General features: G+C 35.6%; 1 protein-coding gene across 3 annotated transcripts in view; it reads right to left on the bottom strand.

The window, feature by feature from the left end:
* FARP1 (FERM, ARH/RhoGEF and pleckstrin domain protein 1) overlaps positions 1–13,051 on the bottom strand; it is a 308,923-nt gene that overhangs the window by 14,625 nt on the left and 281,247 nt on the right. For all 3 annotated transcript variants that reach the window (XM_031958582.1, XM_031958581.1, XM_023500517.2), the window contains exons 18-23: positions 10,485–10,722; positions 9,236–9,366; positions 2,986–3,054; positions 2,491–2,580; positions 836–918; positions 640–752 (exon numbers count right to left, since the gene is read on the bottom strand). In XM_031958582.1, the coding sequence (XP_031814442.1) occupies positions 640–752; positions 836–918; positions 2,491–2,580; positions 2,986–3,054; positions 9,236–9,366; positions 10,485–10,722 (724 nt within the window). The remainder of the gene's footprint in view (positions 1–639; positions 753–835; positions 919–2,490; positions 2,581–2,985; positions 3,055–9,235; positions 9,367–10,484; positions 10,723–13,051) is intronic.

The raw sequence follows: 13,051 nt of genomic DNA, 5'->3' as shown, positions 1-13,051 counted from the left end.
GAAAGACTATGTGTGGTAGAAGTATCAAACTTCCATGTGACCTGCAATACTCCTAAGAGCAGCATGAATCAGATTAAAATGTACATGGCAAACTTTTAACAAAATAAAATGTAAAATACAACAAAACATATATAATGTTAATGTTTATTTTTCTAGGTCAGTATGTGTCCACAGGGATCTTTATGTACAATTTAGTGGTCCCCATTTCTATCTAAATTTGATAATTGGTATATAAGGAACATGGCATATAATGTCAAGCTTGGTTGATGGTTGTTAATTTTTCTAAAATACCTTTTTTCCTTTTATTCTTTGTTAATAGGTAATAATTTTTAGGGCATATTAGGGAGAGTATTCTCTGAGAAATCAAGTTAATATAGAAAGAAAAATTTTAGAAATTCTAAACTTGCAAATCTTTTATTGCCATTTTTATTGCCTAAGAAGTTGACTGTTAGGATACCTGATTTCTCAAGATACAGATATAGTGTATCATGGGCATAAAAGATGACCAAAATAGGATTTTTAAAAAATGGAACAATATTAATTTTCCTTAATATCACAATTATCTTCCCCTAGTTAATCTTGGGTCAGTGGACTGATTGACAACACTGGATAACATTTCCAGCTTAACATCATACTTACTGTTTTCAGGTGGACTACTTGCTAGTAATTCAGGGGTGGGACCACTGCTTTTTTCTGCCAAATCAATTGCCATCTGTATGTCCTCGATCCACTTTTCCATCTCAATCCGAGAACTGAAGATAAAAGTTCACATTTCATTTTCAGACCCAAAGCCGGCGACATAAAACAAAGTTAAGAGGCTACTTCACTGAATTACCTTGCTGCAACAATAATGGACTGATGTTGACCACAAAGTGTAAGACAATGAGGAACACCCCATTCTTCTTCACTTTCTTCTATCTATAAGATACAAGTTTACAGTGACTGTTACTATACAGCGCAACTATTTAAAGAGGGAAGTAAAAGTTATTATTTTTTTAAACAACTACATATATCATTTAAACAAGGCATCACCTGAATTCAAAAGAATGTATATAGAGAAGTCTCAGAATAATCTCACAGACATTTGGGCTAAGCATTAGTACAGGTGGTAGATTCAAAATTGTCTTGAATGACTGAACCCAGAGTGGTCTTTTAGGGACTAATATCATTTTAGATAGAAGTTTCAAGTAGAATGCCCTAAGATTCTGACCTGGCTTTACATGATTTATCGTTTTTTTCCCCTTTAAATCAATGACTTTGATGAAGTTATAGATAGAAGGCTCATCAAGTTTGAAGATGACAAGTTAGGAAAAAAAGTTGACTGTTGGGTGACAATCAAGAACCAAAAACCTCTCAAATGGCTAAAAAAAATGAATTGAATCTAGTATGATGAAAATTAGTTGGAGATAAATGCAAAGTATTAGCTCAGTGAATCAATGCAAATTGGAACTGTTCCAAAAAGTCCCTAAAATGTGCATGCCTTTCCCTAAAGAGGTCAAAGCAACAAGATAAAGATCTATATGTGCTTTAACAGCAAAGAATGGGAAACCAATGGAGTGGTTATGTATTGGAAAATAGCTAAACAGATTATGCATTATGAATGTAAAAGAATTTCTTGTGTTATAAAAAATGTTGGAAAACAACAACAGGGGAAAGGTCATTGTAGATAATTCATCTATCTTCACTCAATCTTAGACTTTAAATAAATGCATTTGGGATATTATTATTATTAGAAGCTATTATACAAATATACCCCAAAACTTCATCTATAGTTAGACACAGCAAAAGAAGTAGTTTTTCAACACAGAGAGAACCATAACATTTCTCCTAATTTTGGGAGATCCAACCATGAATACAACAGTACCAAGGTACATAACAGGGCTCTGCCAACTATCAGTTCAATCAATATTTAGCACCTTGCTCAAATAATATGGAAATGAAGATGGAGAACAATATAGCCATGCCTTGTCTTCATAGAACTTACAAGTTTCTATTACCTGTCCACAAATAAATACAGTAAAAGATAAGACTGATATGGGCAAAGGAAAGAACCAGACAAAATGGTAGAAGAAACATCAGAGAAGGAACCAATCACTTTCAGCTGAAAGAAAAGCAGCATTGAAGGAAGGTGTGTGAGGAAGGCATGGATCAATACATTCTTCATGGTCTTAATCAGCATACTTTCTAGATTAATACTGAGAAGAGACTTGAGAAATGGGGAAAAAACTAATTCCAGTTCACTAAGCAAGATATAATCAAGAAGTTTTTATCCTGGAGACTGTGAACTGATTTTTGAAATACTGTGATAACTATTTTGATACAATTGGTTTCCTTTGTAATCTGATGTATTTTATACATTTAAAAGCATAATTCTGAGAAGGATTTCTCAAAGGCTTCATAGATTGTTCAAGGCAGACACACAAAAAAGAATGCCCAATCTAATCAGGCCCCCAGGTCTAATACCATTCTGCTAACCCACTGTATACTCACTGTCATGCCATAGAGTGGGAGTTGTCCATGAACTTTGAACTGATTGGTGGCGGTCAGTCCTCTACTTGTGTATAGTAAAACATCATTAAACTAGAAAGGAAGGAAAAAAGATCATTTGAAATAAGACCAATTTTAATTTTAAAAAACCAATAATAATAAACAAACCCAAGTAATCCAAATAGCAATAAGCAATAAATCCAAATTTGGTAAGTTAAAGAAACTCTCTAAGTGTATAAGTTATATGGGTTGACAACCTGCATTAGTAAAGGGAGTTTCCATACTGGAAAGTAAAACCTATGATTGCCTAAGTCAAAAATGCAATCCAGGTTTTATATCATTTAATTAACTTGGAGACCCTAAGCCTATGTTATCACTACCCTTTTTGCTTCCCAGGTCCCAAACTCAAATATTGCCACTTCATTCCTTGGTACAAGGTTTCATTTAAGTGTACAATAGGCAAAAAAAAAAAAAAAAAAAATAGCTGTCCTTACTTACCAAGAAAAACATACGCTGCTGTAGCCCTTTTCCAGACAACTTACTGAGGCTGCCCAGGCGAATGAATTCCTGTGGAAGAACAAGTCATGAGTGCCTCCTGATAGATTCTCAATCTGAGTTAATATTAAAATCTTTGACTTGTAAAAACAAACAAACAACTGTCCTTTATTCTTGGCTGGAATGTTTGGAATGGATTTGAACTGTGGTGCAGACTTCAGTGATCTTCTTTAAGAGAAATATTACAGAAAAGGAGGACAAATAGGAAGGTGAGACATCCTGCATGCCTCTGGAGAGAACTCATATCCTATCCTGGCGTATAAAGGGGATATTATTCATTTTTCTTGAATTAGAAATTAAATACTCTCAACAAATAATTAAGCCAAGTAAAGCATTAAGCTTTGGAGAAGGAAATGGCAAACCACTCTGGTATCTCTGCCAACAAATCCTCAAAAAGGGTCACAAAGAGTTGGACATGACTAAAACAATTGTACAACAGCAAATTCAAATGGTTTACATGTGTAATTGAGGGAAAATAATTCAAGATAATAGGATTTGGGGATAGAAGAGACATCTAGTCCAAAGTACTCAAGGATACCGAGACCTGGAGAGAATAACTGACTTGCCCAGGTTTATATTATCAATAAGTATAAATAGTCAGAATTTGTAATGATAAATTCCATAATTTTTCTACCATGTCATACAAATTCTCCAACTTCAGCAAAACTAATAATACATCTTTGTCTAATTTTGAATCTGTTTATAGATAGACAATACATAGAGCAAAGTCTTATTATTTTAAAACAGTTGTAGTTGGTATATATGCTACTTTATTCTGATGACTTCTCATTTGTTATCCATATCACATTGTTGCCTATCTAAAAGCAGAGTTTTCCAATGTAGTAGAGCTGCAGGTCCTATGCAGTAGTAAAACTTTACATGTAGACAAATTAGCAAAGAAAAGATGTCCCATTGCTATTTTCTGACTGGAAACTTTTCAAAGGAAGGTAACATGTTTTAGCTACAATCCCCAATATATGAAATATTGTGCATCTAATATAAATCTAATAAATGACTCTAGATTCAACATATCCTTGTACAAACTATTCGAATTTTCTTGGACCTAGGGATGTTTTTGGGAAAGATGAATTTCATTACTGTATTGATCTACATTGGTAATGTGAAAGTCAGTCTTGGAGTCAGGAAGACCTGAGGTGAAGTCCTGCCTTTGGTACATAACAGCTGTGTCACCCTGGGCAAGTCACTTAATGTTCTCAGTGCTGTAAGCCAACTCTGTAAGAGCATAAAATATGTGAGCTGACAATCTGTATTGGTGAAAAATTTCCATATACTAATGAAATAAAAGGTCTTCACCCTCCCCTCTCCCCCTCCAAAATACTTATCTGAATATAGTCTTCTACCCAGAACACAGACCAAAAACCTAAAATAAGATTTCTCAGAAAAGAAAAAAAAGATTTTCAGTTTATAATCATCCAGTGCCCCATTCCAAGTCAGATTTAGGGTCAAAAGCTAATGATGTTTCAAATGTTTTTTATTTGAGCAATCAAAAAATTAACTAAATTTCTTCTATTGCAAGGTAAAATATAAAGAGATCCTTTCTAAGGATCTTTCAATCTAATAGAAAAGATAAGCCATACACAAAGAGCTATCATACAAACTAGGTCAAGATAAGTGCTTGAGAGAGTTGTCATGTAGAATCTAAAAGTTCAGAGGCAGTAGAGAGGTCACTTCTGGCTAGGAAGCAATTTATTAGTTGAAGTGGTATATTTTGAAGATTGGTAAAATAGCATTTGGGAAACACTTGCATAGCCTTGCACGAAGGACACAAGAAGACTAGGGCACATCACTGTTATTATTTAAGGAAATGATGTTTTCTTAGAACTGAGTTCTGATGATGGAGGAACAGCTAACCATCTATTTAAAAGGAGCTACATTTCCAACAATGCTTCTGACAGAACCAATATGGAAAGACAGGAGTGTTATATTTAATGCTGTAAACGATTAAAGAAAGAAAAAAGGAGGAGGCATTTTTTCCCAGCCTCTGTAGCCTACAGATAACTGAGAACAAAGGAGGCATAGAGTCAGAGTTCAATCCTATGGAGACAAAGATAGGAGATAATACTTATTATATCAAAGCAATTCAAAAGGGAGGAAAATGGTTTCATAACAAAACATCAAACAGGAATATACTAAATGCATTAACTAGAGGCTAAAGGAGTCCATCCTATTGTGACAGATTGTTTCACCAGCTATTAAGTTTCACATTCGTTATCTGTAGACTATTTACAGTTATACTGCCTTCAACAAAAGTCTCTTTCGAGACACTGTTAACTATAGAAAGGGGAAGGAAACAGATCCACAGCATCTTTAAACTTGGGTTCTTTCTCTTCTAAAGAGAAGGAAAAGCCCCGAGGTTTCTAAGTCAAAATAATAGTTTACTACACCAGGTTCTCTTTTCTCTTTCCTCTTTGGGAAACAGAAAGAGGAGGCAGGCAGTAGCACCAACATGCTGTTAAACCAGAAATTCAGTCTGGAAGAAAACAAGCTATCAGCTCCACTTCATGTCCATGATGTATTAATGCATACTGAGCTTCTAACTAAAGTTCTAAAAGGGACCAAGAAAGGTCTATCTGCCAGGCACCAATACTGTCCCAATCTTAATCCTGCTGGGTACAAATGATGTGCGCAGAGGATACACAGCTGTGCCATAAATCATTTTAGGAAATATATTATAAATGGAAAAATAGGTTGTTAAGATTATGTGAGCAGGTTTAAGATTTTCTCATCCTCAAATAACAAATTTTCAAATTCTGTTTATAAACTAACTTACTAGAGCCTTTCAGCTCCACATCAGTCCCTTCAAATCATTTTTAAAATAGTTCATTCAACCTTGAAGAATTAAAATCATCCATTACAGAATTTCCCTGATGACTAACAGGCATAAATACTTCATTTTCTTCAGAGAAGAGTTCAGATAATGAATGAGTCACGTCAATTGGATGAGTAAGAAAACACAGTGATAAGGCAATTCTGCAATACTAACTAGGGCCTTGATCTTTATTCAGATTTCCTACTAACTATAGGGTAGATCCAACAAAATTATAGCCATATATTCACATGGCTAGAAAAAATACCCTTCCAATTATACATGTTGGAGTTCAAAGAAAAAAATAATAATTTCCCATGGAAAACTTGTTAGTCACTTTAATATACAAATTTATCCAGAGAAAGTTGAGTTCTCAATATGATTACAGACAATTTTAAAAGTAGTTTCCCTAGGACTCACATGAACCAAATATGACACTAAATGCTTAAAGCAGTAAGTAGTTTCTACTCCTGCATGGCAGAGATGAATGCTAACTTTAATTTCCACCCACTTCTTTCCATATATAACTATTTCAACATGTTTCCAATCAAAAATGAACTGTTTTGTGATTATCTAGTTTGAAATACCCAAGTTTCCTGGAATTAAAGATTCCAACCTTGGAAGCTCAATTCATCTTTCCTGTATTAGATAAATTAAGATTTCAAGTATATCTCTCTCATTTAAAACCAAAGCATTTCATAAAATTGGTAGACTTCTGCCTGTGGAATATGAACAGTTCCGTGTTTATAACAATTACTTCATTTACAAAGCCTTTTAAAGTTTGCAAAAGACTTGACAATAAAACATAATCTAATTGACCTTCACAATAACTCTATGCTATTATATTACTCTAATTTTATAGATGAGGAAACTGAAAGTTTCAGTATGATGACTTGCAACAGGTCACACAGCTAGTAAGAGTTCCGAGCTTGACTTTAACCCAGGTCTTCTGGATCTATTCTGCAACACTGTCTCTCTCTGCATCTCTTTGTGATACTTATAGTACCATTTTGACAAGTTTTGTACACTGACACAAAGTCTCCTATTAGAAGGACTATATTCTAGGAAAGAAGTTCTTTTTAAAAGGGCTATAATAGTTTTGCGACTTTCCCTTTAACTTAGTGTGGTTCTCTTTGCTTTGAAAGTAATGCATCTCTGTAACAGGCTTTGCTTCTTTCAAAGATGTCACCATTCTGGTTAGAAGAATACAAAATGAACTATGCTCAAAAAGTTATCAAACTGTGCATACCCTTTGATCCAGCAGTGTTACTACTGGGATTATATCCCAAAGAGATTATAAAGAAGGGAAAGGGACCTGTATGTGCACGAATGTTTGTGGCAGCCCTTTTTGTAGTGGCTAGAAACTGGAAACTGAATGGATGTCCATCAGTTGGAGAATGGCTGAATAAATTGTGGTATATGAAAATTATGGAATATTACTGTTCTGTAAGAAATGACCAACAGGATGATTTCAGAAAGGCCTGGAGAGACTTACACGAACTGATGCTAAGTGAAATGAGCAGGACCAGGAGATCATTATATACTTCAACAACAATACTAGATGATGACCAGTCCTGATGGATCAGGCCATCCTCAGCAACGAGATCAACCAAATCATTTCTAATGGAGCAGTAATGAACTGAACTAGCTATACCCAGAAAAAGAACTCTGGGAGATGACTAAAAACCACTACATTGAATTCCCAGTCCCTATATTTATGCACACCTGCATCTTTGATTTCCTTCACAAGCTAATTGTACAATAATTCAGAGTCTGATTCTTTTTGTACAGCAAAATAATGTTGTGGTCATGTATACTTATTGTGTATCTAAGTTATATTTTAATATATTTAACATCTACTGGTCATCCTGCCATTTAGGGGAGGGGGTAGGGGGGTGGGGTAAGAGGTGAAAAATTGGAACAAGAGGTTTGGCAATTGTTAATGCTGTAAAGTTACCCATGTATATATATCCTGTAAATTAAAGGCTATTAAATAAAAAAAAAAAAAAAAAAAAAGAATACAAAATGACATAAATGAGCTTGTCCCATACCCAGAACCATGAGTTGGCATTTGATTCCTGAGCAGCTTGTGAGGGAAGAAAATAAATGACACCCTTAGGAGAAAAGTAACCATTAGACAAGAATTAAAGGGTTGCTATGATTTCCTTTCAACTCAATTCATGGAATTAATCTATCAATAAACATTTATTAAGTGTATTAAGTACCTATGTGCCAGCTACTGTGGTAAGTGCATCATGATCCTCACAGCATCTTCCTAAACATGTTAGGAGTAAAAGGAAAAACCCTAGGGGAAAGACAATTTGCCACTGGGGCTTAATAAAAAAGCATTTATGCAGGCCTAATTTGTTTATTAGGTTTTGCAGATGTTGCATAATTTTTTTCAAAAACAAATTGAATGTTTGTGGCAACCCTGTGTTAAGCAAGTATTTAAGTGTCATTTTCCCAACAGTATGTGCTCACATCAAGTCCTGGTGTCACATTCTGGTACTTCTCACAATATTCCAAACTTTTTCATTATTATCTCTCATGATCAATGATCTTTGAGGTTACAATTGTAATTGTTTTGGGATTCCATGAACCAAACCCAATTAAGATAACAAACTTAATCAATATATTTTGCGTGTATTGTAACTGCTTTACTGACCAATCATTCTCCTGTCTCTTATCCTCTCTTATTCCGAAATGCAATAATATTGAAATCAGGCCAATTAAAGAGTTGACTAATACTGCAAACTTCATTGTTTTATTTTAAGAAATTGCCACAGCCACCCTACTCTTCAGCAACCACAACCTGGATCAGGCATCAATGTCAAGACAACCACCAGAAAAGATTATAACTCACTGAAAGTGTTCAGGTAGTGTTTAGTACTTTTTAGCTATAAAGTATTTTCAAATTAAGTTATATATGTGTTTTTAGGCTTAGCACTATTGCACACTTAATAGACTACAAGATAGTATAAATATAACTTTTATGTGCACTGGAAAACAAAAAAATTTCTGGCTCACTTTATTGCAATATTTGTTTTACTGTCATGATCTGAAACAGAACCTGTGATATCTTCAAGGTCTGCAATATGTGCTCTCATTTGATCCTCACAACAACCTTGTAAGGCAGATACTGTTATTATCTCTATTTTACAGATGAGGAAACTGAGGCTGGTTGAGAGATCTGGCAGTGTCTAAGGCTGGATCTAAACTCTGGTTTTTCTGACTCCAAGTGCAATGTTCTTTCCACTGCATCATTTATCTGCCTAACTGTTTCTTAGACATGAACTGATTTAAGATGAAAGAGGTGGGTCTCAGCTTTTGCTTTGCTTCCAGGCACTACTATCCTGTCCTACTTACCCTTCCTGGGATAACAAGATTGTCAATGCCAATCAGATCTTTCTTGAGTTCATGTAGCTTCTGGAAGTTCTCCATCTTTATCATGGTGCCATGGAGCTGCGCCACCATTTCTGTAATCTCTGCCAGCGCAGCTAGTAAAATAAAAGAGGAAAGAAAACTCTAAGTGTTTATGAGAGACATGGGGGCTTTTGGGGGTTTTTCCATCTTCTGCAGTTCAAGCTTCACGATAAAGCCCTCTAGGATGACAGTGTCAGAAACTGTCTTCCGAGGGCTTAACAGCATTGCTTCCCTCAGAGACACTGGTATAATAAAATGTAGTCATTTACTTCCAGGGCTAGCTTGCTCAGCTTTGGTTTCCCAACAGCATTTGACACACATAAACAATCCCTTCACTCTTAGTTCCTTTGGGTACAATTGGCCTTCAAAGGTAGTAACCTTGTGGCAGTAAAAAGAAAAGACCAAATGAAAATGCTTATAGATTCCATCACCAGGATACAAAAGAGCTTTGAAAGTTATTGTAACTGAAAAATTCATCACCTTGTGGTCATTCTGAATGTAGCTTTTCTGAATTTAGCTAAGTGTATTCCCAGGTGGATTACACTAAAAGGGACCAAAGATTTCATTTTAAAGATAAGGTAAGTGAAACCCAGAAAAGCAAACTGATTTGCTCAGTGTAAACATTGCTAATGGTAGAAACAGAGCAAGAACCTAGGTTTCCTTAGTCATGAAATTTTACATTTGGAAAGTATCTTGGAAGCTGTTTTGTCTAAGCTGTACCTGAATTGGAGAGGTCTTTTAGTTCTAAATCTATGATTCTTATCCAAAAATGGGTAAATAATTCAAAGGCATTAAATCAATAGTTCCCCAAGACTAAGGTTAAGGGCGGGCCAAACCAGGGACTACATTCTCTGACAGACTCTGGGAAAAAGATTCTTGCCAGCAGGATATTGCTTTCAAACCACTTCAATCTAGCTTTCCAAGTTAGGAGGAACATCATTTAGTTCCTTCTCTGGAAAGAAAACAAATTCATAAACATTTTCCACCTGTATCAAGAAGAAAACAAAATATCACTAAAAAAACCCACTGCCATCACTTTAAACTTCTTATGGAATGTCATTACTGGAATAAAGGTCCCTCTACAAGATAGCAATCTGTGAGTTAGCAAAATTGCAGATGTGGCATTAAAATCCACAAACCCCGAATCCATCCACTGCTCTTTGTAGACGAACAAGTATTTCTTTTTACTTACCCCTGCAATCCCTGAAATCCGAGTGGTTTGGTGGGTAATGCTTGCACAACCTCTCCATTATCTGCTTATAGTGCATAAGCCTGTGCAAAGGCCGAAGGAGGAAGGTGTTGAGAGGCAGATAACAGACTTTCTGCAGCTCAAAGTCTCGACAGAAGCTCTCCAGTCTACGAGAATTCTTGATCCCATTCTCCAGTTCTACCAAAGCCTCGTTGTGCTTCCACAGGTGACTTGTCAGTTGCTTATGGAAGAGAAAAAAGATAGTTGGGGAAACAGATGTGATGTTTGTAAAAATTCAGCCTAATTTGGATTAATGGAATAATGTACCTGTCCATTATTCAAGATATCTGGGGGAATACAAAGATGAACAGGGCAGCCAGGTGGTGCAGTGGATAGAGTGAAGTAATATTGTGGTACCAATCTGGCTGGCTGTGTGACTCTGAGCAAACCACTCAACCCTACTTGCCTCCGTTCCCTTATATGTACAATAAGCTGGGAAAGGAAATGGCAAACCACTCCAGTTCCTTTGCCTAGAAAACCCCAAATGGAATCATGAAGAGTCGGACACAGCTAAACAGCAACAAAGATAAGACATTCACTTGAAACTTGACATAATGCATTTGCACCTATATTAAAGTTCACTTTAAAAAAAAAAAAGTATTTTGAACTAATAAAATGTTCTACCTAAGTTCAAAACAAAATTGATAGTGCTAAAGTTATATTTATTAGAAAATAATTAGGCAGATCTTGAGGGTAGGGGCTACTTTTTCTACATTGTGTAGTGTGGCTAAAACAGAGAGGTTGCATTTAAAAAAATAGCATCATAAAAATAATGTCAGCAAAAAATTCCAGCTAATTTACTAAAATGGCAAAGCTCCCTGGATAATGTCAGTATCCTACCTTGCATACAAGATGTAACAGCCCCTTCAAAATAGAAGGTTACTAATAAGACATTCACCACATCATTCCTGCAAGTATGTGCAATGGATAGCATGGGAAAGGAAGTAGGGAAATGTCAAAGATATCCTTCTAACGTTTCTAATGGGTTTCTGGTAACAATAACTTCAGGCAAAACAATGATACAAAGGCAGTCAATTCCATAAGGAACATCTTTAAAGACAGGCAGTTGGCTGCAGTGAGATTTGCTTGTACTATATATTAATGATGTCTAGAGGAAGGATGGAGTGAATAGATTGAGAGGTGGCCTTTGGTCAGAAGAACCCGACCTCAAGTACTGACTCTGAACAAATGATGCATTCTCTCTGTGTCCCAAGTGACTCTTAAAGACAACAACTTGCAGATCAGGTACCAATCAATCAGGAATAGAAAAAAGAGCTTCCTCATCCAGTATTTTTTAGGACAAATAAAATTCATATTTCTGGTTTAAAATAAATCAAAGATATGGTAAAAAAAAATGGCTTTGGTCCTTTTGCAACATAATGCTGTGAAAGCCAGTATATCCTATCAATCAGAGTTCTAGAACCAAAGTACAAACCTGTCATTAGGAAACTGGCTTCTGAAGACTTCCTTTCACAGGATCATTTTGTTGAGAAAACTGAGGCCCCCCCTGGAACGTAAAGTGGCTTGCTCTTGATCACACAGACAGCCTGTGGTAGAGCTAAGATTAGAAGCCTGTTCCCCTGACTTCATATACAATGTTCATTTCACTTTATCTTGCTGCTTTATTATTTTTTTTAGCAGTACGATTAAAAAAATAACCAAAAAATTTTCCAACTTGCCACTTGGAAAATTCCTTTTTTTTCCTTTTCCTTGCACTTGCATTAACAGCTCCAGCTGTAAACATTCAGAATTCAGAGCATTGATACAATATCTGAAATGTCAAAGAAGCCAGGGAAGCTTACAGAATGAGACATTAAGTCACTGAACTGAAGATGTAGTATAGAGAGAGGAAGGTGTATATGTGGCTATAGAGTAGAAGGAGGGGTGATTATAAATGAAAACCATCACACTCCATGTGACCTTTTAAAAGTCCTGGATTGGGTTGGAAGAAAAGAGATCTGATACGAACTGAGTGTCAGCACTTGGTATAAAAGTGAAATGCTGGAAGCAGCCAGGAAGGCAGCTGTACAAGGGAGAAAAATAAGATGGAAAGAAAGTTAAAGAAGGACAGAGCAGAAGAATAGAAAGAACAAGACAAAGGAGACCCAATGTACATTGAGCATGGTTTTAGGTACTATAAAATGGGACTTAAAGTAGGTACAGAGACTTGAAATCTTAGAGCTTGAAAAGCTTAAGCATACAGGATGCCTAAGGAAGACCGATGAACAAGGATAATGAGATTTATAACAAGCTTTCTGAGTATAGACAAGAAGAAAGGCTGAAGGGAACAAGAAAAAGGGAAGCTAGAAAGTAGATATAAAAATGACATTGGAAATAAGTAGCTGTGAGGACAAAGACATCAAGAATGCAAAAAGGATAGGAGATAAAACTTTAGAAATGGAAAAGACATGAGTTAATCTGCAACATACAAATCTGGGTACTTTATGCTATAATTATAGCATAAACATTTCTCCTTTGAGAAACATATTTAGCAGGACTTCTTTTATCAC

This window comes from Sarcophilus harrisii, chromosome 3 (genome assembly GCF_902635505.1).
Source record: "Sarcophilus harrisii chromosome 3, mSarHar1.11, whole genome shotgun sequence".
Classification (NCBI taxonomy): Eukaryota; Metazoa; Chordata; class Mammalia; order Dasyuromorphia; family Dasyuridae; genus Sarcophilus; species Sarcophilus harrisii.
Note: the sequence above shows the minus strand (reverse complement) of the source record. Positions and strands in the feature narration are given on the sequence as shown.